Source organism: Ambystoma mexicanum, chromosome 1q, assembly GCF_040938575.1.
Source record: "Ambystoma mexicanum isolate Mex_15411 chromosome 1q, UKY_AmexF1_1, whole genome shotgun sequence".
Classification (NCBI taxonomy): Eukaryota; Metazoa; Chordata; class Amphibia; order Caudata; family Ambystomatidae; genus Ambystoma; species Ambystoma mexicanum.
Genome location: NC_090922.1, coordinates 1191498700 through 1191524046, shown reverse-complemented (window position 1 = coordinate 1191524046; position 25347 = coordinate 1191498700). Strand labels below are relative to the sequence as shown.

Genomic DNA, 25347 nt, shown 5'->3' with positions numbered 1-25347 from the left:
TAGGTTACAAAAGAACCACTGCTTTTTACATATTTACACTATATGATATAACACCCACCATGTTGTTGGAGAAGTTAATACACTGTTACATTCGAGAAAATGAATAGAGTGATGGTACATTTTGGCTTCATTTTTCAGGTGCAGCAGGGAAACATCACTTCAAAATGAAGATCTCTATAACACATGCCATGTTCTCCAGTTTTTACCTTGGTACTCTCTTCATTTCTTGCTGTCAATTAAAGGTATGCACAACTCAAGGCCCAATACTGTTCTGAGATGGTTTAGTTTATTGCAGTATCCATACCATTTGTCGAGTGCTGTCTCTCGGGTATGCAGGAGTGAAGCATGGAAAGGCACTATTATGGCACCTTTCCGCTTGAATTCAGACAGTCTTCATTTGTCTTTGAATCTCCCCAGAGTAACCTACCGGTTCAGTGGCCAACACAGGTGTTTATTACTATTGGCATCCAGAGGCAATGTTAGCAGCAATATATTTGTCTGGAATGAATTCCCATGGCAAGAACACAAACCATTGTTTCTAAGAAAGCCAAACTTCTGTCACACCACCATGGAAATGGAGGGCTGGGCAGGACAGGCAATGACGTGAGGCGATGCACAGTGATAATGCATTGTTGAGAGGGAAAGTGGGCTGGCGAGAGTCAGCATGGTGGGACGTAGAAAAAGGTAAGGTGGAGGGAGGGAAGATGGTTGGCGGGTGTATGCAGCTTGCGGTTTGCTCCAAACCCAGGCTTGGATCGTGAGATTCAGCCCAGTTTTTTGGCAATCTGATTGTTGGATGCAGCCACCAAGGTAGCTAATGGAAGTTATATTCAATTAAGCGCAATGGTCAAGTTTTGTGGAAGCTATTATGTTCCTGTTGGTAGCCAAGAAGAGCCTGATTTGCTTCATATGAACAGCTAACAGGGACTACTTTCAAGCTACCTTTGACTCTCCAGGACAACTGTGCCTTACAAACAAACCTATATGATATTGACACTGTGGTCAGTAGAATTGTAGACCTCTAGAGGACCTTCAAACCATATGGGACATATCATATAACGACAAAATTGGAAGCCTGCTTCTGACGTAAGATCCTACAACTCCCACCTTCATTCCCCATGTCCAGAATAAGATTTAAAATCGTAGTGCAATCGATCAGCTCGCTAGTTCTATGGAAGCACTTTGATCTATACCGCAAGCTACTGACTGATGAAAAAACACATGCAATTCAAATTCTAAGATCACATCCGAACGCAATGAACAATACCATCTTACAAAAATGGAAACACAACCTTGACCAACACCTCATGGACGAAGCCATCTCTCATGAAATGCTAACCTTGCGCCCCCAACTAGCCAAGATAAAGATGATGAGAAATGATTGGATAAAAGCCAGTAATCAGAAAAGAAAGTACAGCTTGAACCTACAATGCAAAACGGACATAAGAGCAATTAACGAGTTTACAGCCTACTTGACAATCTTTCCTGATAACAAGATCCGAGCGACGTACCTGAAAATACGGATGAACATCATACCCACTCGCTTCTACCTAGCAAAAACGAGGCTGATCCCCTCGATGGAACAATTCTGCCACTTCTGCCCAGAGACAAAGAAACCAGAAACACTACACCACCTCTTGATGGAATGCGATAACCTCTCATACCAAAGACTTCGATTTGGTGCTTTCTTCAAAATCTCGGAATAGAACATGGACGCTGAAGAAAGATGGACATTGATGCTAAATGGCAAATAAAAAAAACTTATCTTTACGATATGCCAATTTCTTCAAGAAATACCAGAGCTGGACAAAGACACCAAACATTAGAAATACACATTAACAAAAACCATTCAGAAATTGCGACAAATGAAAAGTTAAAATTAAACTAAACCATTTTAATTAAAACAAAAAAAAAAGCATATATATGGGACATGTCATATGTAACAGACACAATGTTATAGGTTCCAGCTCATGTGGAGAATACTTTTGCACCATGATGAGAATTAGGACTTTATTCTGCAGAGTTAGCTCCTGCTTAATGGGTGATGCCTGTTCCCAAATCCTGTTACTTATTTGAAGCCTAAGCAATCAGAAGGTTTGAGAACGTAGCTACAATGGACAGCTTGTGTCTCCCTATGGAATGCATTGCATAGAATAACCTTACTCTTCCCTGTATTAAGTGACTAGACACCAACAAGGCGACTTAGTTGTAGTGGAGAAAACGTGGAGCACGTTTTGGAACATATTTTCTTAGAATTCATGTGCTTTTATCATCGATGCCAGTACCTGTTTACAAATAGGAGAAACTGTTCAACCCCAGTAGGTCGTTTATAGGTTTTATGGAACATGTATCTTGTATCTCTGGTATCTCACTCTATCTCACTGGTAACTGTCTCTAATAGTCCACTTTGTTTGTATTGACTTGAAGTAACAAGAAATATCACATGATATCCTTTGTATAAATATATGACAGCCATGTTCCTGTTTTATTTTATATATATTCTGGTGATTTGTTTCTTACTAATCTATTGTGACTAAAACTGTTAACCTTGACAAATGAGATCAGTTAGTGGATGGATTGAAAACAATCCTGTGTGAAAATGTATAATGTGGTGCTTGTATCTTTTGTTAAAAAGATGTGCTCTCATCAGGCCAGCCTTCATATCTATATTATATAATAAGAAAAGATGCATTTCAGGCTGCCTACTGAGGACTTATTACATACACACATTATTATATTAAGAGTCTACATTGTGCAACAGTTATTGAAACCATTTATTTTGTACTTCTTACTGCAGCAAATACAGATTTTGGATGTTATATTCCAAACCTATTCACACGTGGGTCAATTCCCACATGTGTAGAAACTAGTTGCAAGATGACTTGGACTTAATATTTTTCCAGTGTGCTTGCATTTGTATAGTTAACTTTGGGCAGTAGGTCAATATATTTCATACGGTCGTCATCAAGTGTTTGTTTACCCAACTGTTTGCATAGTAAATTGCAACTAATGTGACTTTGAGATGAATATGACATGGCGTAATGAAGCCTACTTTTTCTTCATTCAATTATTGTGTGTTAGGCTCTAGTAATGAGTTTCTATGTTTGCAGCCCGTCAATCACTTTCATTGCTTGAGTTTATATCCTTTGGCTAAAACTGCCCATTTACATTTCCAACCACTGTATGATATGATAGGTTATTTATAACGCGTTTAATACCCAGAGGTTTTTAAGCACGGACCCGGGGATCGAACCTGTGTTGCTCCTTGTCGTCTTCCAAGGCAAGCACGTTGCCTGAGCTATCTTCCCAAGACAACCTTTTGACCAAACCATTTCTCCTTTCGATTTATTAATGAACACTCAATGCATGCGGAAAGGCATCAGTTGCTTCTTGTTTTTGATAGATTCACCTTTGTAGTCCAGCTTCATTGACCAATTAGAGGGCTAATAATTTGGTTGCCCTACTTTTTGTGAGAATCACTTTTATTTTGAATTGTTTACTATTTCACAATCAGTTTAGTTCAATATTGTATTATGTAAGTTATGTATTGTAGTATGGCATCAATATAATATGAGAGGAGAGTAGGGTGGGCACCAGTAGTGCAAAAATCGATGGTTATTCAAATAGGTGCTTCATTAATCGGAGCATGCCATAAAGCCTTGGCACAAGGTTACGTAAATCAAAGAAAAAAGAGCTCAAAGGAATTCTAGTTCAAGGTGTGCTCACGCTGTGCTCTTATGAAAAAGCTGCAGATGATAGTTCTTTTCTCATGAAATGTCCTTAGCGCTTTCCAAAAAATAGGGTTAAAAAAAATTCAAAATCTTTTTTTCAATAATTTAATTGCATAAAAAGGCATTATGCATCCAGATAATGTGTGTCTCAACATTATATGCCAATGCATTTTGGACATGCATTCTTTTTTTTCAATATAGGTGTCTTCCTGGGCTGCGCTGAGTCAGGTGCCACTGGGTCTTCTCATGCTTTCAAGACAAGTTCTGTAACTTTTCAGTGGTTTCTTAGCAACCACGAAATGTTACAGAGCTGAGCTCTTTAAAAGCATGGGACGGAGCCAACATGGTCCCAAGATGCCGCTCTGGACGCCTCGCTAATTGCCGACTATTATCAGGAGGGCTGCACTGCACAGACTGCAGGGGCTGGTACATACCAACCTGTTGGCTCATCTCACGCTGCTCCCTCACCCCGCGTTCTATTAAATGCGGCTGGAAATGCGCTTTGTGCCCCCCAATCCCCCGCCCCTTGCACTTGCTCGAGCACCGAGCTGAGGGCTCCCTTTGCACTCCCTCCAGACTCACTGCTTGGATTTGCAGTGCTCTGCTCCACTGGTGCAGGCGAAGGAGGGCGTTATGTGGGAGGCTGTGGGCAGGGCAGAGATGCTCCCTGCTCCACCGGTGCATGTACGGGGGATGCTGCTGGCAAGGCCATGCCTCCTTCTGCTCTGCAGCCCAGTGCCTCAAGTGGGCAGCAGGAGGTCGGGCGCAGCGGACTGCGCTTAGGCAGCAGTGGAGCACAATGTGCACAGTTCCTGGGTTGCCAAAGCCTTCAGAGGTACTGTGCTATGGGCACCTGACTGACCTTTTCTTTTCCTTTGACCTTCTACATAACCTCTCACCTCTTTTTGCCCATAAACATCACATCACACAAAGTCAGCACACACAACACAGACACAACACGCTTATTAAATGCACCGCCCACTACATAGAGGCACATTCACATGCGACATCCAGACAAAAAGCCCCTCATGGCACACAACGTGTGATAATTTTACCACACCTCACTCCCAACCCACACTTATCCCCCTGCATCTTCCTCCCAGATGTCGCCGTAATAGGCGACCGGCCTAATGCAAAATGTAAACCTGTCCGTAATATGCTGGCTGTGATTCCAGTGAGTGCACCAGGGCTGGGTACTAGTCATGCCCCCAGAAGCCTTCTTCCCACCATAAGCCCCGTGACCGTAGCCTTTATCCTTCTGATGTGCTTGCACAACACTCTTGATTTTATCACATCGTCAACCCAGCCTGTGTGCTCCAAATCTGCTCTCTGCAGTATCCAGGGCAAGCTTCCCACAGCTGTTATCTTTAAGGCCCACTGTCCGGCTTCTTTGCCTGATAAGCATCCACTACCTGGCACTGCTTCCAAGCGCTTTCCAAGGAAAAGCAAAGCACGGCCTGCTTTCTAATTCTCTAACATTGATTGTTGTTGTCAAACGCTATATCCGCAGGTCATTTCTTTGCCTTCTGCTGAATTACATACTGGAGTTTTTAGTCTTTCATTGAAGGTAGGGGGAATAATGCCAGAATTGTAAATGTTGTGCCTAGCATATTTCTATAAGGGTTTACATATTTGTAGGAGTACTTTACTATGGTTTGTGTACTTTTCATGTTTTCTTTACAAAACAGAGTTTGTTGAAAGCCAAACGTGAGGGTGAGAAGGCAAGTGTTGTCAAAGCAAACGTCTCCTGTTAGGATTTTGTTTTTCTTGAAATATTTCATTATACATTGTTTGGTTTAAAAGGTGGGCACCTTTTATTCTTTGCCAGTATAGTTATTGGACTTTATCCTCTCCCCAGTTATTTTTCCCGTGTCGATTTACTTTTTGGGAAATGCAAATACTCATTTACTTGTGCACGTTTTTCTAAAGGGAAAGGTCAATTTAACTAAATTTGTATATTTCGCATTAAGATATGTTCACTTTCTGTGCATATGCTAATGGTTGGCAGCTTTTGATTTTTGAGACGCGAGCATAGATTCCCACACTGAGTGACTTAATAGTGATGTACCCATCCCCAGGTCGAAACAACACATTTTACAGCACATATCAGAACCATATTTTTCTTAGTGTACAGGGGAACAGTCTGGCTTCAGAGCAGCCAGTAACACGGAAACTGATATCCTGAACATCCGTGAAGACCTGCTCTCTAACCTTGATGCTAAACATCCCTGTGTCCTCATCTTACTCAATCTCTCATCTGCTTTTGACACCGTCAACCATGCCATCCTGCTCAACCGGCTCCGTGATAACCTGGTATGACTGATCAGGCCCTGGCCTGGCTGACATCTTTCCTCTCGGATCGACCCTCCCAGGTCCAACTTGGGTCCGTCCTCTGCTCTATCTCTCTCACTCAACATGTGGTTTGTTTGTTTGTTTATTTGTTTATTTATTTGTATTGCGCACCCTGCCCAAGGGCATCAGGGCGCATATTTGGAAAGGTAGTTACAGATAAGTGTTACATAGATAGTTACAAGTTACATTTTATAGACATATTTACAACAGGAGTAAGAACATGAATCAGTAATATTACACCAAATGGCCTGATGGTCAAATAAACAGTATGGTCAATAAACAGTATATACAGTGAGTGGCCTATATGCGCGTGACCGCTGCATGAATTGCAAGGCAGAGGCCAATGCGTCCTTTTCATAAAGCCAACGTTTAGTTCTGTTTTTGAAGGAATGGATGGCTGGCACATTCCTAAAATCATTGGGTAGGGAGTTCCACAGCTTAGCAGCCAGTACTGGGAAACTCGAACCCATGGCTGTCTGGAGCTTGAAACTGGGGATGGACAGCGTGTGCGCCTGTGCTGATCTCAGTGGTCTGGACGCTGTATGTTGTGTGAAGCGCGTAGCAAGGTAAGCAGGTGCAGCATTATTCTGAGCCTTGTGTGTTAGTACCAGTGTTTTGAGTGAGATGTGAAGTGTGATGGGTAGCCAGTGTAGGTTGCGCCTGGTAGAGGAGATGTGTGAACGCCTGGGGATATTGAGAGCAGCCCTTATAGCATTGTTCTGGGTGACCTGAAGTTTGTCGAGGTTTCTTTGACTAGTCCCCAAGTAAAGGGCGTTACAATAGTCAATTTTGGACATGATGAGGGTTCTGGCTAGGATCAGGCAGTTGTCCGTTGTCGGGAATGGGCAACACGCAGTGATGAGTTTGCACGTGTACGATGATGATGATGCTACTGAGTTAGTTTGTCTGTTGAGAGAGAGAGAGTGGAATCTAGGTAAATTCCAAGTGTTTTCGTGACGTTGGTGACTTGAATAACATTTCCATCAATAATGAAGGAGTTATATTTGGGGTCAAGCTTTGTGAGTTTGGACTGAGAGCCTAAGATGAGTAGCTCGGTTTTCTCATCGTTGAGGCAGAGCCCGTGGTGAGCCATCCAGGCCTGGATGACCCAGTAGACTGAGTTGAGTGTGTTGACATCGGTTACATAGTCACCAGTGATAGGGATGAGTATCTGGGTGTCGTCCGCATAATTTGTGTACGAGACACCTAGGTAGTCAAGAATATCAAAAAGAGAGGTTTAGTAAACACGTTGTACAACGTGGGCGATACACAAGAGCCTTGTGGAACACCACACGGGACATGTGCTGGGTCAGCCATGGCTAAGGGGGAGAAGACCCTCATGGATCTGTTAGTCATGAAGGAACTGATCTAAGAAGTAGCTGCTTCTGAAAGGTGAGCGGCTATCTTAAGATGATGGCAGAGGATTTGGTGTTCGACCAAATCAAATGCAATAGAGAGGTCAAGGAGGAGCAAGAGGGCTTGTTTTCCCTTGTCCTTCAGGTCCTCGATTTGGGTTTTCAGGTCAATCAGGGCTGTCTCTGTGCCGTGTCTTGGGCAGACGCCAGATTGTCTAATTCCTAGCAGGTTGTTAGTATCAAGGTAATCCTGGATTTGGAAATGGGCTGCACAATCCAGAATTATGAGAAGGTAAGGCACCGTGGTGATGGGCCTGTAGTTAGAGGGATTGCTAGGGTCAAGGGTCAATAATTTTGAGAAGGTAAGGCACCGTGGTGATGGGCCTGTAGTTAGAGGGATTGCTAGGGTCAAGGTTAGGTTTTTTAATTAGGGGGATGACCCACGCATCCTTGAAGTTGTCGGGAACTGTGCCCGATTTGAATGATGAATTGATAAAGGAGGTAATGAATGGAGCAAGGTCGTGAGCCGCTTCCTTTACGATGGGCGCAGGGCAGGCGTCACCTTGGCGGTTGGAAGGCTTAAGCTTCATGATGATGTTTTCGACTTCCTTGGTTGTAAGGGGTGAGAAGCTGAAAGGTTTAAATAAATGCTTTGGAGCGGGGGTATTGTAGGACTGAGGGTTGCCCGCAGAGTCTGAGAGGTGGCTCTTTTTACTGTTAATTTTGGTTTGGAGCAAGGCAATTTTGTTTAGTAATGCTTTTGTATATTAGAACACCATTCAGTGTCTGGGGTGCATGTATCCAATGGAGTGACTGGGGACTCAAGTTCCTTAAGGATCTTGAAGAGTTCCTTGGTATTGGATTGAGCTTTTGTGATCCTGATGTTATACACTTCTTTTTTGGCCACTAGGATAGCTACTTTGTAAGTGAGGGAGGCGGTTGTAAGGTTGTTTCTGTTTACTAGTACCAGTGAATTTTTCCAATGTGACTCAGCTTTTCTTTTAGCTTTACGCAGTTCGCGAAGGTGAGGGGTGAACCAAGAATTAAGATGGTTGCAGGGTTTTTGTTTGCATAGTTTGAGTGGGGCAATAGTGTTAAGGGCTTTTAACATGGCACGGTTCCCCAGGGGTCTAACCTTTCTCCCTGGCTCTTCAACTAATACCTTGCACCTCTCACCCACCACATTGCCGCTCTGCTCCAACTTTCAGTGTTATGTGGATGACACTCAGCTCATTTTTAGGCACCCCTCTACCGCCTCTTCTCCCTCTCTCATCTCGGATTGCCTGCCTGCAATCTAGGAGTGGTGGGCCGCCTGTGGTCTCTGCATGAATTCTAGCAACATGGAGATCCTCCTCATCGGCTCATCTGCACCTTCCTTTACTGCCACTCTCTGGCCGGCCTCCCTTGGCCCTCTTCCTGCTCCCACCTGTGAGGCTAAGAACCTCGGGGTCATCTTCGACTCCACACTCTCCTTCTCTCCTCATATCTCTGATGTCTCTAAGAAGTCTATCTACCAGCTGCACCTCCTCAGAGGTATTCTTCCTTCCCTCATCTTCCCCCAGAAGCTCACTGTCTCCAGTGCGCTGGTTCTCTCTAGGATGGACTATTTGAACAGCCTCCTTTTAAATCTGCTTGCCTCTACTCTCCGCCCTCTGCAACTCATCCAGAATAGTACTGCAAGAATTGTCCTTGGCCTCAAGCCCAGGGATCGTATATCTCTAGCCCTGAACTCTCTCCATTGGCTCCCAGTGGCTGCAAGGATCAAGTTCAAGACCCTCTGCATTGTCTACAAGGCCTTCTGGGTCCTGGGACTGCAGTACCTCCAACTCTCTCTTCAGAAATACTTCCTACTCAAGTTTTTTGCTCCTTCAACTTTTGAGGGTCGTCGCTTCTCCAAACAAGAATTTGAGGCTAGATCTCTTTTGTCGGCCGGTGCCCCCCTCTGGAACACCCTCCCTGCCTCTATGAAACGTGAGGAGAAGCATCTCTGTTTCCGGAAGCACCTCAAGACCTTCCTCTTTGCTTCTGCCTTCTCTCTTCCTCTCCCCTGCTGATCTCCTCTCTGACTCTGCACTGGCACCTGGCTGCAACCTGAATTTGGGCCCAGGTCAATGCCCACCCAGTTGCACAACCACACTGCCTCCTGGCAACCCCTGCACTTTGGGTCTGTATCTGTAACCCTACACTCCCCTTCCCACACGTATCTGATACCTGCTGTCTGCACTTAAGCCTTGCACTTGCCCCCTGCTTGGCAGCACTACTTGTTGTTTTAATCCTTTGTACTGCACTCTCCCTCCTCACGCTCCCCCGGCACTTTCCCCATCCCCCTACCCTGCACTTGCACAATCTCAATATCACATGGTTTAGTAAGATCGTCGTCTTTTGTCCTCCCTCTGTTTCCCCTCCCTCGCCTAGTTGCGTCTTGAAACACTTGTATATAGGCGTGTTCTAAATGCAATATCATATCGTAGCAATGCTATATGATGCCACTTCCTGTTTTGTCAAAGGGGTGAAAGGTTGTGTGCCATCATTTCCGGTGATGTCACTTGGTGGTGGGGTCAACTGACGTCACTTCCTGTGATTGCATCATAGGTCAAGGGTCATGTGATGTCACTTCCACTAACTCTGGCATTTTGGTGAAATGACGTCCCTGTCTTGACGTTTTTGTATTCTTAATGTATTTTACAAGTGCGTTTTTCTTGATGGTCTTAAAATATTAATTTTCTTTCAGTGTTGAACTACTAAACCGCGTTTTATTATTTTGCACAGAGAAGGACTGTTCTTATTTTCTTCTTTTGCTCAAAGGCCAAAATGCATTAATTCCTTTGAATTCGCTTTTACTTAACTTGGATTAACTGCTAAACAGGAAACAGCCAGGCTATTATTTTCTTGATCATTATCACACATTCCCATTTCACCCTGGATCAATGATACATTTTAAATCCTCTGCTACTTATGCTTCTACTCACATCTGCACAGGGAATCGTCCCACCAGGAGGATGAGAAGAGCAAGGCAAGCTAAGGGTGCAATAGGAAAGCTAGTGAGCAAGAACAGTAGTGCACTTGGCTCTGTGATCAGGGTCAACTATTGGAATTTTATGGTAGCTGTGGAATGATGGCTCTGTGATCTGGATCAACTATTGGCATTTTATGGTAGCTGTGGAATGATGGCTCTGTGATCAGGATAAACTATTGCCATTTCAATGTTAGCCGTGGAATGATGGCTCTGTTATCTGGATCAACTATTGGCATTTTATGGTAGCTGTGCGAAGATGGTGTTGCTTCTTTCGGCATCTTCAGTCCCTTAGATCCTCTGTTCTAACCATTATTTAAAGATGAATCTGTAACCTTGCTTTGCTCTCTGGTCTAATTATTGGGCATATGCAATGGCCACTGTAACCTTTTGGAAAGTGGTGTCTTAGTGAACCCAGAAGAGCAGAAAAGGTGAACATCTCTGGCCCTTTGCTGGCTTATGCTGCCTGATGCCGACTCAATGTCTATCAACTGTGCACGGGAACATCTCGCAATTTTAGCCTACATTGAAAGACTAAGACTCATTGAAAACATTATTTCATTGCTTGAAACCATGATTCCAGTGGAGCCCGCAGAAGCATGCACATTCTTGTTATGGTGGAAGTTATATTGTTTTTCGTCTTGAGCAGAATTTGCATTCTATCATTTTTCACAATTCTCAATTTTACTGTCACCTACTGCCCCAATCTTTATTCTCCCGTGCTTGTTGAGCCAATTAACAGATGGATAACTTATCGCTCGGAACTGAAGGAAGTCTATATTCAGGTGTACTGTCATAAAACAAAACAAAAAAGTCTATCCAACCACACTTTTTTGAGGTGCGCAGTCTATCCAACCACACTTTTTGAGGTGCGCATGATACACTGATAAAATGCATTTCCATGACTTTGTGCCAGGTTATAGTGTATAGTTATTGTCCTCAAAAAGGTTGGTGGAAAATAAAATCTTAATGAAAAACCAGGGTGCCCAAAATCAGGGTGGACAAATGGGAAAGCAAGTGAGGGTTGGGAGCCCTGCCAACGGAAATCACGAGTATGTTTGCTGATTCATAATAAACAATCAAATCAGTTGCAGATGTAAATCAGCACATTTCTGTTGACTATGGCTCCAGAATGTCTTTGAAGGGGGACTTGTATAAAAACGTGTTTTCTTAGTCATGAAAGATTAGGATGCTCATTTTTGAGTTCCCAGTAAATTCGGCAACAGGGACCTGTATGCTGGAACTTTGGCGTGCACAGGAGGTTCCTGCCACGAAATTTTAGTCATTTGCACAGTCGTGTGCAAAAGTGCTGGGAAAAAGGTACAATACATGTGTGTTTGCCGCCTTCTACTCTGCACTTTTGCAATGTGAGTAAATGCTGCCTGAGAATGCACACAGCCGGTGATTTGGCGAGTGACATGAAAGGCTGGTGTATGCTAAGGAAAGATTGAAGTTGCAACAATTTCTTTCCCAATTGAAGGCTGCACGCGTGTGGATGAGATGAGAAGGAAGGCAGACCTATGGCGAACTTTAAATTACAGATGACGCCAGTGATACAGAGTAGCAGAGTGGTCCGGCGAAAGGAAGTAGCCCACTCGAAAGTCTCAGCGAAAGGTGAATGGTTTTTGTTATAAAGCGACAAAGTGAATGAACTCTAAAGTGCATAATGGTCAAGATTAACCCGACAAAGGGGAAACGAAACGGTGAATATTGAACTTTTGTGCTTATGATACTGAACTACACAGAACAAGAGACACTGAAGCAAATAACACAAGAGTGTGAGCTGAAGGGAAAGTCAAAGTGGTCCTGCGGAGGTCTATAGAAAAATCCTTGCACATTCGAAAGTCTTCGACATCAGGAAAAGGTCTGCAAATGTAATAAATTAGGGGAAGGGAACTCCTAAGGAATGTGAATTTAGCTTGGGGAAGGGTACCCCTACAAGTGCTGTTTTTGCAAGGTCCGGGCCCGACTGAGGGAGATCTACATTGAATTTGGTACTTTTTGGTTGAAAGGTCCGAGCCTGACCGAGGAAGAACTACGTGAACATTTTGCTTTGAACCTTTGCTTTGAAAGGTCAGAGCCCGACTGAGGGAAACCTGTGTGAACGTTTTGTTGAACTATGAAAGAACTTTTGAAAGCTGGAGTAAGACCAAGCGTGCCTCGATCCACTTTGTGAACTGTGTTTGTGTGTCATCCTGTCTACGGGCGCCACCTTTCTCCATGCTGTCCAACGTGGGGAGGGGAGCTGACTCAGCCACAGTGATTCTTTATATTCTAAAATTGATTTTCCTTTGCACTCATATTCCCCTTTACAAACATTTTGTATAAGAGATAGGGCGGGCATTAGGTTTTGTTAGTATAGGCCATCTTTGATTTGAAAGAGACTGACTAGGACTGTGTTTTCTTTATTATTTGATGGTAGAGAATACTCCAATTGTAGTTATAGGGCAAAGCAGGAGTTTTTCCAAACCCTGATAATTGAATAACGGTTTTACAAATTGTACCTATTGTATCAGTGTCATACTTGTGATACCGCGTCTCCTTTAAACCCTCTACTCTAACTTCTGGCAGTCACAGGCTGCATTATGTGCCCAGGGCTTCAAGTAAGAATGGGAATGCACTAGTTAGGAAGATGCTCTTTTCGAAATGACACAATATTGACTACACTGTTAGAAGAAGGGCTTTAATGATAAAATATTGCCCTTTGTTAGGCCCAGTATACAATTGCACAGAGTTGGCCATTGGTAAAGGCAAGATCAACTTGTGGGCATAAACCCCATGTAAAAGTGGCAAAGTGGTATGTGTGAAATCTGACATTCTTCATTGCCATAAACATCCTCTTATTTCCACATGCTCAGAGAAGCAACAAACAATATGGAGGGTTGATCAAACCACATCCCTGTTGCCTGGACCAAACTTGAGTGGATGCATGTCTTCTATGTCCCTTCAAATGCTTTTCAGGCTGCGCCTCTTGCCCTCGGAACAACAAAGAAAGATCAAGATAGAGAGTGAGCTAACGTGTGAGCACTAGTTCAGTGTACCATGTACCGGGTAAAGTTTGTAGTTATTATTTATTTTTTATATCAATATTATCATTGAATACCATTGTAGCAATCAAACGTTCTGGCAGTCCCTGTTGCATACTAATGAAGTGTATTAATTATATATTTATGTCTGCAGGCACATATCCTCAGACAGATCCAGATTCTCCTGTCAATTTAGACAAAAGATAAAAATATAGTCTTATAACTGTATAGATAATACTCTGTGTTATAAGAATGCAATGGCATGCTGCCTTGATCTTAGCTGCCACCAGATGAAAGAGAGCAAACCATGGTAGAATTCTGCTACTGGAAAAAAACGTTGTTTTGTTGAATTCAGCAATGCTCAAATGTTCTCGAAGTCTTGGTTCTCACCTTACCACAACACCATAAATTAGGTACCTGCTAATTGCATTCACTGCAGATCTATCAATCGCTCATCAGATCAGCTCTGTGGCTTTGAACATGCATATCCAGTTGTGCTTTGTCTAGAAATATTCTCCTACTCTTTTAAACCAAATACTGGCTGGAGTTGGTCATACCCCTGAGTGTGACTCACCTGGATTAATGCAACATAATCTGCACTTGTTTTCAAAAAGCACTCAAATGCCACAGACAATCCGAAACCAGGCTGCAAGACTTTGTAGAAACTCTTGGAAACAAGAAAACCAGTGCTCAGAGCTCTTTACTAGTGACCTGTGGAATCCAGGATCTACTTTAAAACCATCTGTATTTTTACAAAGCACACTGATGTAAGGGCCCAAAATACCTGAAAAAAAACATCATTATATTCCTATAAGATTGCTCAGGTCATCGGTTACTCACCAGCTCCAACAGCGCTCCTTCAAATAACTCCAAAAGGCTGATTATTCAGAGTACAGGGTTCTACATTCTGGAATACCTAAACCGCTGAACGCAGAACTCTTCAAACGTGCTTCTTAATGCTAAAGGCATCCTAAAAAATAATGCTGGATATAGGAACCTCCCACAAATCCGGCTGGACTGCAGGATTTTTCATCTTCCAGGACAGTTTAATGCACTCCCTTTTTTTTTCAGAGAGCTCTAAAGTGACAAACAGTGACATGTAACAACCATGTACAAATTCTGAGGAATCTGGACAATGTGTCACTCCTCTCCAAAAGGGAGCCACACACTTTGAGTCTAGGGAGGTGAGCCCGCTCAGCAAGATCCTCACTAGGTTTCCGGGCAAGTGGGACCTCACTGGGAATGACTCCCCTCTTGGGGACAAGGACTCCCATTCCTGTAAGGAACTCCCTACATTGTGTGCCTACATGAGGATTGGAAAGATAGTTGTTACTTCTTTTTTAGACTCACCAAATAGTGACATTTCTTCGATCGCTTTGGCTTCAGGTAATGCAGGATCTCGCCTGAACACCACAGTCAAAGAAGATAGACACCCCCCTTTTTGTTTATGATGATGTACATAAAACCACAAGGAACTGTGAATGTAGGAGAGTGAATTCTACGTATAGGAGAGTCTCTGACGGGTAGATGTCCTGGAGGGACGGAGTCATGCTAGACTGTGCTAGCGTGGAAACAAAATTCTCGCAAGATGCTGGAAGGCTGGGGTCCTGACTGGCGAAGAAGCTTGGGTCAAGGTAAACCCTGGAATACCTGTCCTTGCAGCTCATGGTTGCTGCAAGGATCAAGTTCAAATCCCTCTGCATCCTTCATAAGGCTGTCTGGTGCCAGGGAGCACGCTATCTGCAACTTGCTCTCACTAAATACTCTCTCTCTAGACCTCTCCGCTCCTCGGGTACCAACTCTCTGTGTGTCAAGCATTCTGCTAAACAGAGGGCCAGTGGCTGATCTCTTTCCTCAGCTGGCTCTGTCTTATTCGCCTTGACCCAGATCTTCTCAAATTCTGGAAGTTGCTGAAGACTTTCCTTTTCACCTCCTTCTTCCCTTCTTCCCTCCTCTGCTAATTCCACAGCTGCTGAGATTGGTGAGTAGGGGCCGTATGTGTCCTTCAGGGCCCTGGCCACCCACACCCAATCGCCTTCAGCCTCTGCCTGCCCACAGCACTTGCCTTGGCACTCGCTGGCCTTCGACACTGTAGGCCTGCACTTACCCAATTTTGAGTATCATAGCTGAAAGCTCCCTAGCACTTCCTACACTGGGCACTTGCACCAGCTGCTCACTCACGAGCACGTTCACTCCAGCACTAACCCCCTCTCCCTCTCCTCTTTCGGCACTTGCACGCTCTGAATGCTCACAAGGCCTAGTAGGTTCCTCTTTATCCTCCAGTGTATTCATTGTTTTCTATCCCATGTTCCCTCCCTGTTGGCCTGTGGGTGCTTTTAAACACAATTTACTTGTTGTATAAGCGTCTAGCAAATGCACAATAAAATAAAAAAAATAGAAAAGGAGACAGGAACGGTGAAGTGACTATCCCATCTGGAGGCGCAACCAAACGGAATCCGGGGTGGCCCTCGGGTCCGTTAACCGACACTGAGACCAGAGTGCAGTGGAGGGACTGGAAGCCCAAGCTCCTCATGAGAAGCGCAATAGCTGCTAAGCCAGGCAGGGGCAGGCAAGCGAGTGCCACTGAAGAGGTAACATCGTTGAAAGGGGCGAACAGTGATATTTGATGCTGGAGAAGCCACAAAGGTTACGGGATCCTGATAAACCTAAGCGGGCAGATCTCCTACCGAAATCCAACGAAAACAATCATATGAGAGAGCCAGAGGGCTTTGGAGAGCCCTGAGAAACCGAGAGACATTAACAGTCATGGCAGGCAAAGTCACATGGGTTACACGAAGAGCCTGACAAACCTGAGGGGGCAGACAACCTATCTAAGCCAAACTAAAGCAAACCTAGCAGACGTCCAGAGGCATTTGGAGAGCCCTGAGAAAGAGAGAGAGTCTGAATTGGAGAAAGAGAGAACCCGGAGGGTGCCCGACATCAAATCAGAACATTGTCAAACACCAAGTCGGAATTGGGGTTATCGTTTTAAGAAAACCTTTCTTCCTCGAAAGATGGAACCATATGGAAATAAGACTTCACATATAGAACCTACATAGAAGTTGTAAAGTGTATTTACATTGACAAACTTTTAAAACCTGATTGAATTAGAAAGACGTTTCTTCCTGGAGAGAGAGAGAAGCATATGGAATTGACATTTGGCCTACAGAATCTGCAGAAAGATCATGAACTGAGTTATGAGAAACTGACAAACTTTTAAAACCTATTGAAAAGAGAAAGGACCGGGATTTAAACCTGTATTACTCTGCTTTTTCTTGCTTCCAAGACAAACGTGTTGCCCCATAGCTATCCTCCCTGCCCTATAAATGCATATGTATGCCCATATGAATGAGGTCTCTCAATTTCCTATTCTGTACATCTGAGTTTACATACTAAATGAACAGTTCTGATCTATCCTGCATGCTTAAATAGTTTAACTTTTGACTTCTTAGTGCACGTTTGCACAGCTATCGAGTTCCTCATTACCTTCTTACTAAAGCCTTGAGTCTAGTTCATGTTAGATTATTAGATGTAAATAAAATGCTCACAGGGTCTGTCTGATTTGGGATGTGCATGCCTGCATATGGATTTATAGAGCACACCTGGCTAGCAAGCAATCAAGCACTGTATCAACATATGGAGACATGATCATAAAGAGTGAGTGGGCCGGGTGATTAGCATAGGGGCAGGTATTGTTTAAAGTGTGAGGTTTTCAGTGAGTTCCTACATTGTGGAGGGTGTGGGCTGGTCTGAGTTTTGCTTGGCATGTTGTGGTAGACTCTGGGGGTCTAGGGGAATAAGCACCATCCCTACTTCTGTTTGTGTGCAATCTGCTGGTGGCAGGGTTATATGCTTAAACAGTCAATGTTGCTCTTCTGACAAAATAAAACGTGCTACGACGGTGGCATTACAGTGTGTTGTAGCATGTGCTACGGCTCTTTGTGTGAAATCACATTGTTTGTGTGAAATCACATCAGCACCAGTGCAAATATACCACACAGATTTGCACTGGTCTTAATCTGATTGCGCATGTACAACCAATGGTGGGCTTTAAAAAAAGAACAGTCATTTCACTCGAGGGGACTTAGTCCAATTTCGCTTCTGTGCAAAAGACCCTCCTCTGTGCAGTTTTCAACTTTTCCACCACGTAGTGGAAAGTAACGTCTACAAGGGCACCATTGCCTTTACAACTTTTTTTTTCACTACGTCTGTGTGGAAAAGTGTAAACTCCCCCCCCCCCCCCTCCTCAATCTCAAGAACTATAGAAGGCTTTGGTTTTGAATCTGTTGGCTTACCATCAGCCTGAGAGTGCGTGCTGTCGTTAAACCGTGCGTTTAGATGCAGAGCAGGCAAGCATGACGGACAAGGTCCATCAGTTCAGTGCCCGGACTCCACCTCGAACCCAAACTAACATCCACAGATCGTAAACGGTGGCGTAAAGACAAGCATAGCACCAACATGCCTGTCTTCACACATGCTTTAACGAGCCATTACACTTGCAGAATGAGCCCCCAATGTGAATATTTTGGAGGGCAATTGTGCACTTGCATATTTATCCTTCAATAATGTATATATTTCAAACTTCTTATAACCCCTCAATCATGTCCAATCTAGAAGATTATAAAATAGTCTGATAATTTGAACGCCATCATCACCTTGCACATGAGAAATACTGTTTCACTGCTCCTGCGAGCCAAGGTTGCCTGTAAGAGGCAATCTCCAGAGGCCGGCCGGCCCCAGCGCTTCATCCCATCAGCACCTGTAGCCCAGCCCTTCTCTGTGCACGAGGTCGGTTTCCACTTCTGCGCCCTAGGCCCATTGCATGCCTGTGCGCGGGCTTCATGCGTGCCTTGCATCTAAAGGCCATCCCTTCACCGGACCTCCATCATATCTTCTTCTCAGTCAAGTCCTTTCCTGCTCAAAGCCTATCCTTGTTTCTGCCGAAGGCCTTCCATGCTCCCTACTTGAAGCCCGTCCAGGCTCTTCCCATATGGTCAATCCCTTTTCGATGACCTGCAAATAATATTGTATGTAACTTTGTATTTGACTTCTCGATCATTCTGTTTCATCTTTAATAAAATAGCTACAGGTTCTGAGAATGTTCTCCTTAATTGTTGATGCTCCCTGCGTGACGCCTTTGTCAGATTGGTGCGTGTGTCTTATGCCTCCTATGAGGGCATTTCCGAGGCACTGGCTCTCTCTCGCGCTGCTGTATGCTGCACAGGGCTCTATTGGATCAGTACCTGGAGTCTTGGACGCGTATTCTTTTGAGCAGCGGTAGAGAATGTCTGCTTTGAAGTCTTCTTGCAGTTGTGTGTTTGTGAAGAGCAGCCGGTCTGAGGCTTTATATGGTGCCATTATGAATAGCATCATCCTGTACAGTTCAGGGTACATTACTCTGCATTGTGAAGGCAAATCCTACAGGATAACGGAACATGTCTGGTAAACAGGGCTAATGCCCCATTCCCAGTGCTGGGGGGCAATTCTCGCTTTGCACCTTGGATCCTGCAAAATAAGCTCTCTTCCATATCATTCTTTTAAAATGTCCTGCTCGCTGCTATTTACCTTTCTATATCGTTCATAAGGAAATATGACTGATTTCAGGGTGAGATCAAAACTGTTATCTAGTCATCCGGGGGATCACAAAAGTATGTTCTGACTAATTCTCATGCCACCTTCCATGGGCTACAAACTGCCGCCCCTGCTAGAGTCTCGTTATAACGAGATGTTCTACTTCCTACTTTTCTGATAAAATGTAATTTGATCCACTGCTAAAGGCTACATAGACCCTTAGCACTGCAGTCACACTCCTTTCCCACAACCATGTTGTATGTTTCCAATTGTGATTCTGCATGTTTTCCTACGGGAAGAAGGCAGTGTATGCCTTCTTCCCGTTCGAGGTCTGGTTATCCTGGGCGAGGGCACAAGACACCATTTTCTGGACAAGTCTACGGTGATGATGGGTCACATAATATATCTTAACGCGACATAACAAATGGAACAGGGGTGCACTGTGGGCTGTCGCATTAAAATCCATGGACAGGGCTTTTAACACTTCTTGAGATACATCTTATGTTTCACATAGTGTGAGCAGCCTGCACACAACTTTGGCTGCTATGCTTGCAGAGGGGACGTTCCCGGCTCTCCAGGAATACATTGATATTTGGGAACTTATTGGTATTTACTCTACACCCCATGTGCATAGGAATGTAGAAAAGTCTATGTTAACAATTCCACCCCCTTCCACTTCAGAGGGTGCAAGAAAAGTGTTCTACAGAAAGTACCCTAAAGAGCCTGCCTTCCCCAAATAGTGTGTTTACCTTCCATCCCATTGCAAAGGTGTACTGCACAAGCGTTCATGGACTACATGAGCGTTTGTATTTGTGGGTGACAAGCGATGACCTTGCTTTTCTCCTTTTGACAATATAACATTTCATGAATAATTTGCTTTCAAAATATGAAATTATTTCTCACTTGGAATTAATGCATAACATTAAGTAAATCATTACCTTGGATGAATGCATCTTCGAGCCCTATCTAAGATAGCGATGGATGCATAATGAATCGTCTCTCATATGCTGGGCCCTGCGTCGAAAACCAGGCAGAGAGCAAGATCCCTGCATTGGACCCTCAGCTGAGCGTACAACCCCTCGCTGGATGATATAAATGTATCTTAAAGAAGAGGCAGCAGGACATATAAAAAAACAAGAGTTTGTCAAATCCAGTGCCATTTAATAATAAACCACGTTTTTGCTTTGGTTAAACCATGACATTTCTAATGGCAATTATTTGCTGCATTGAAGAGAAAATTGATTTTCACTACCACCTCTTTGCTCACAATATCCATTCCCTTCTTCACCCCTGCCATCTCTGAATGGTTTCCTCACAGCCTCCAATGTCAACCCTACTCTCTCATCCTCTATCTACTTTTCTCCCATCCTCTTCACTCCCAACGACCCCTCTGCGGCTCTTCTTGGTCATACTGCCACTTTACGTGCTTACCAAATCTGAAGATAGCTGCAAGGGGAGGTCCTTAGGGAGAAGACTGTCATTGGATGGGGCAGTATGACATAGAGGACAGTGATTGGTTTAGAGGAGAAATACCGTTTTTTAAGTGAAAGTGAATTATTTTTCTTTTACTGAGGATTCCCAGCCTGATGACAGGAATATTTATGAGCATGTGAATCCATGCCAGACTCATGCTGCAGAACAACAGTTACAGGTAAGTAATTTAAACCTTCTCCCCATGCTGTGGTTCTTGATTCTCACCCCGCCTTTGGGTTTCTTGGTATTCTCTGCCTTGGGGGTACTTAGTTCTCACCGTACATTGGGGTCTCTTTGGGCTTAACCCGACATGGGTCTTCTTGGTTCTCGCCCCGCTTTGGGGTCTCTATGGGCTCATCCCACCTCGGGGCTTATTAGTTCTTACCCCCGTTCATGTCTCTTTGGGCTCATCCAGACTTGGGTCTTCCTAGTTCTCGCCCCACCTTGGGATCTCTTTGGACACACCCCACCTTAGGGAATCTTGCTTTGGCTTCACTGCCTCCTTCTGGTTCTCTCGAGCCAACTTGTACCTTCTTATTTTCGGCTGGGTACCCCGGCACGGTCAGTGAGTACACCTGACATGGAGACGCTTAGGCGATGTGTACACTGGGTTTCATTTCGGACGCGGCTTGCTCTCACTTCCCACCCGCATCCGGCAAAGCTCTGGCGGCAACTCACCTGCATGCCAGTTTCTCATTCTCCGAATCTCCTCCGGGCAGGCCCTTCCAGCTCCTTGCAAGGCGGGCGCTGTGAAATCTCAGCAAAGCCAACCGCCTCTCTGAATCCCACACTGGGCCTACTCTCATGCGGTATTACCCGAATTGTTTGAATACAATTGACCGATGCCACAATTGTTCGAATTACAGTGGTCCTAATTGACCTTCTGCACAATTGACTGTATGGTCATTTTTATATATATAATGGGTTGGGTTTGGGTAATAATAATATAAGGGGATTGAGTGGTGGGTGGGGGCTCATTGGATTTGGTGGGGGGGTTTCCCCTACATATATATCCTAATTGACCGTTTAAATACGGTCAATTGTGCAGAAGGTCAACTGTCATTCAGACAATTGTCCTTTGAACAATTCATATACAACCCTCTCATGCACCCTTGCCACACCTCCCACGAGGCTCCTGGCTCTCTCTCTCTCTCTCTCTCTCTCTCTCTCTAGCCTCATGGGCTTCTCGCCCTCTTGCCACTTCTGCTGAACCATTCATTCTGTTTTGGCCTTTCAGGCAAAGTCTGTCGATAGCAAACCTGCCATTTTAACAGGCGATTTTAGGTTATATGTTTCAACTCCCACATAGCCAGCAAAGATATTAGAGTTTGTAGAGAAGGGAGGATTACTCACTCAGGAGTCACTTGGTTCAGGAAGGACAAGGGTGAATCACTTTTCATTCCTAGATTCTTAACCACGTTTGAGGGTACAACATCACTGGTAAAAATGTAAAAAATGCAAGAGAGTTGCGGGTGGTGGTACATTTCTTACATGCCCCCTCTTCATTGGACTGGAGATAGTGAGTTCTAACCTATCCATTTGGATCTCACCATTTCAGCAGTGAATGTGTCATGGAAACCTCATCGATATTTCCATGCCTGAGGCTTTGGATAGGGTTTATAGTCAAATTCAGGCCTTATAAGGACTGAAACATCTTACGTCGCTTGCATTTTCCACCTTCATGTTAATCAGCTACATCATGCGATGAGGGTCAGTAGATTAACTGTTTGTCAAAAATGAATGGTTGACCTCACACAGAGTTTAGGTGATGGCACATCTCCATTCAACTGTGGTCCAATTGATCGCTGCTATGGAAATCAACACTCCCATAAATCCCATAGCAAACTCGCCTGTATTCAGACATTGTTCGGAAATGTGTTATGCGTGAACTTCTGAATACAGGCATGTTTCTTATGGGATGTTCTGTACATTAAAGATTCAAGACTGTCCAATTCCTATCTAAGGGTTGAATTCCAACATTTACAAAGTAAGCTAATAATTGGAGTTTACTGATTTAAAGGTTCATCTTTTTCTTCCTTGAAATGCAAGTACTTAACACCGGAAGCATGATGACATATTCAAATATTGATGAAAACAATGAAAATGAAAAACACATGTATAAAATAGTCGTTTGTAATCTGTGCAATAACACAGTAGTAGATGAACCTGTAATGCAGAATATCCTTTCTTTTAAAAGACATGATTTGACTCTTAAACTAAATCGCTGTATTTTCTTTCTCCTAGGAAACAGGAATGGCCCATTTCTGAGATTCAACCTGTGTACAGTATCATTAATGAAAATAACCAGTAAGTGTGTTAAGCTTTATTTAATTTACTTTTGAGTGTCTCTACCTTTCCTGTACACATTGCAAACACTCTCTCCCATACCCACAGCACCATGATAGTTTTATAGTATGAGAAAAGTATTTTTCGTTACTTATTTCAGTATGTTTGTAATCTGGTGGACCTCTGGATGAACATAAATGTTTAGTTTTGTACCATCCTAATGTGCCCAATTTGATGGTATGGATTGTGGGAAGGGGGAGATGACATTCAGCCTGTCTCCATTCCTAGTATTGTCGTGTATTGCTAACAGTAGTATATTACAGTATTCTGTGTTCATGGCAGTTTGCATTGTCCGTTTTTGCTGTCACTCTTATAGAGCTAGCTATCTGAAAATGTACCAAGGATCCTTTATTTTCGTGTATCTATAAGGACTGTGTTGATGTTATCTGTAGGTGAGGAAAGGTGGTTTTCCTTCTTTCTCTGGCAGCTGTAACACTAATTCTACATTGTTGTAAGCCAATGGGCTCCAGAACTGCGACGATGAAATGATCTTCTTTACGTTTTGCATTTCTCTGTGATCTGTTATTGGAAGTAATACTTCTCACTTGTATTCCTTCTTAATGGCTGTCAATACCCATGGGCAACGTCAAATGATAAGAGTCCCTTCAGCAGTTTTTTGAATAGTTGCATTTCTCAATAAATCATGCAAGATGCAAGTTTTGATACCTTTTATTGGACTAAATAAAAATACTGGAAACAAAGCATTAGCTTTCAGAGTCCCACAGACTTTCATCAGATGCTGCAGAGTGAAATGATTAGAAAATGAAAACCACAGTACCGATCATTCTCAAAACAATGAAAAAATGAATATTTCACATTTCCTTGGCTGATGGAACAGGATGCCTGGAAAGTGAGTCTGGAATTGCTGTCTTATCTAAAAGACCATAGAAACTCCTGGGAGCAGGGAACAAATAGCGGTTTGGAACCGTACACATTCAGAGAGTTACATCCTTTTCACACGTGTAACTGCATTTTTGTACTAATCATTTCAATCGGCAACATCTGATGGAGAGGCCTGTGTGACTTAAAAAGCAAATGCTTTGTTTCCGTCTTTGCACAGCTTTTTCAGCTGGTCAAATAAGGTATCAAAACCTGCATCCTGTCTGATTTTAAAACTGAACTACGCTGCATCAAATATTTCTCTGCACCTCCATGAATCATGCACATTTATGATGTTTGTTTCTTCTCTCTATGCCACATTCATCTTCTAAGCATCGACCCATTAAACCTAGTGTGTTCTGTTTGTGAATACTGTTGCACCGTTGAATATCCCGTCAGACTGCTTGTTGTATTTCCAACAGTCTTCCCTCTGGTCTTGTGTGTTAAGAGCCTGGGGAGAGGAGCGAGTCTGGGTTGTATACTTGCGCTTTTAGTGAACCTATATTTATCAATCTCTGTATCAAACACTTTAGCAAAGAACTAAGAAGGGAAATTCCAGACACTCCCATGGTCGTAAAATACCTCATTTCCCTGCTGATGTACGCTGATGCTGTGGTGCGACTGGCTAGGACAAGAAGGGCACTGCCGAAATTTAACTTGACATACATGACCTTTATTGTAGGGAGCGACTTCTATCTGGCCAAATCTCAGATAATGACTGAGGCACAAACCTCCTGAGGTAAAAACCTGTGACATTACAAAGGATTGCCCCTCTGTAAGTGTCAGAATTCACTTATATGTGTGTTGTATAGCCATGTGATTTGGAAATCTCAATTTCGGTAATGCGAAAGATGAAGATTGAAAATCCCATGCCGCACTATCAAATATTCACAAAAAATTGCGATGACAGAAGTACCAATCTATTAGACCAATGGCGGCTCAGAGTGCAAGTGTGGGTGGATGCTGCAGCGATCAGCAAATTCGATCTCTTAACACGACCACAACATGCTAAAAAGAAATTTGAGTCTTGGGCTTGGATAGTCAACCTAGAAAAGCGGGAGAAATTGCCCTCTTCACACTGGTTAGGTAGTGAACAAAAAAAAAACTAAATAACCAGTCGAATTATCTGCTGCACTGCCCTTCTCTCTATTATCATGAGCAATTCCTGAGATTTTGTACTAACACCCTGAAATCCAAGGAAATCCTGTGGCAAAGAAGGGACAACCTGGTAAAAGACAACTTATGCCGATTTTGTCATGTGTCAGTCGAATCGTTAAAACATCTAGTCACTGAGTGTGTGAAAACTTCTAACTTACGTTCAATACACCTCGGACAATTTGCTCCTATTGACGAAGACATGGCTGATTGGTGGCGCAAAATTTCATCTGGCAATAATGTAAAACATGTCTGTGCAATCGTGAATTACTTGGATGCGCTTCTAAAATTCGCTCCTTGAGGATTGTATAACAAGATGCTACTTAGATGCTCTAACAAATGACGGTATCACTTATCTCGTTTTATTTGATTTGTCCGAAACCTTTGTTTTAAAGATATGTATTGCTTTTTTGTCTTGGGATTTGATGAAACAATATCAAATGTTC

General features: G+C 43.5%; 1 protein-coding gene across 1 annotated transcript in view; it reads left to right on the top strand.

The window, feature by feature from the left end:
* LRRC7 (leucine rich repeat containing 7) overlaps positions 1-25347 on the top strand; it is a 3010809-nt gene that overhangs the window by 709129 nt on the left and 2276333 nt on the right. Inside the window, exon 4 of the mRNA XM_069641926.1 lies at positions 22766-22828. Within this exon, the coding sequence (XP_069498027.1) occupies positions 22816-22828 (13 nt within the window). The 5' untranslated portion in view covers positions 22766-22815. The remainder of the gene's footprint in view (positions 1-22765; positions 22829-25347) is intronic.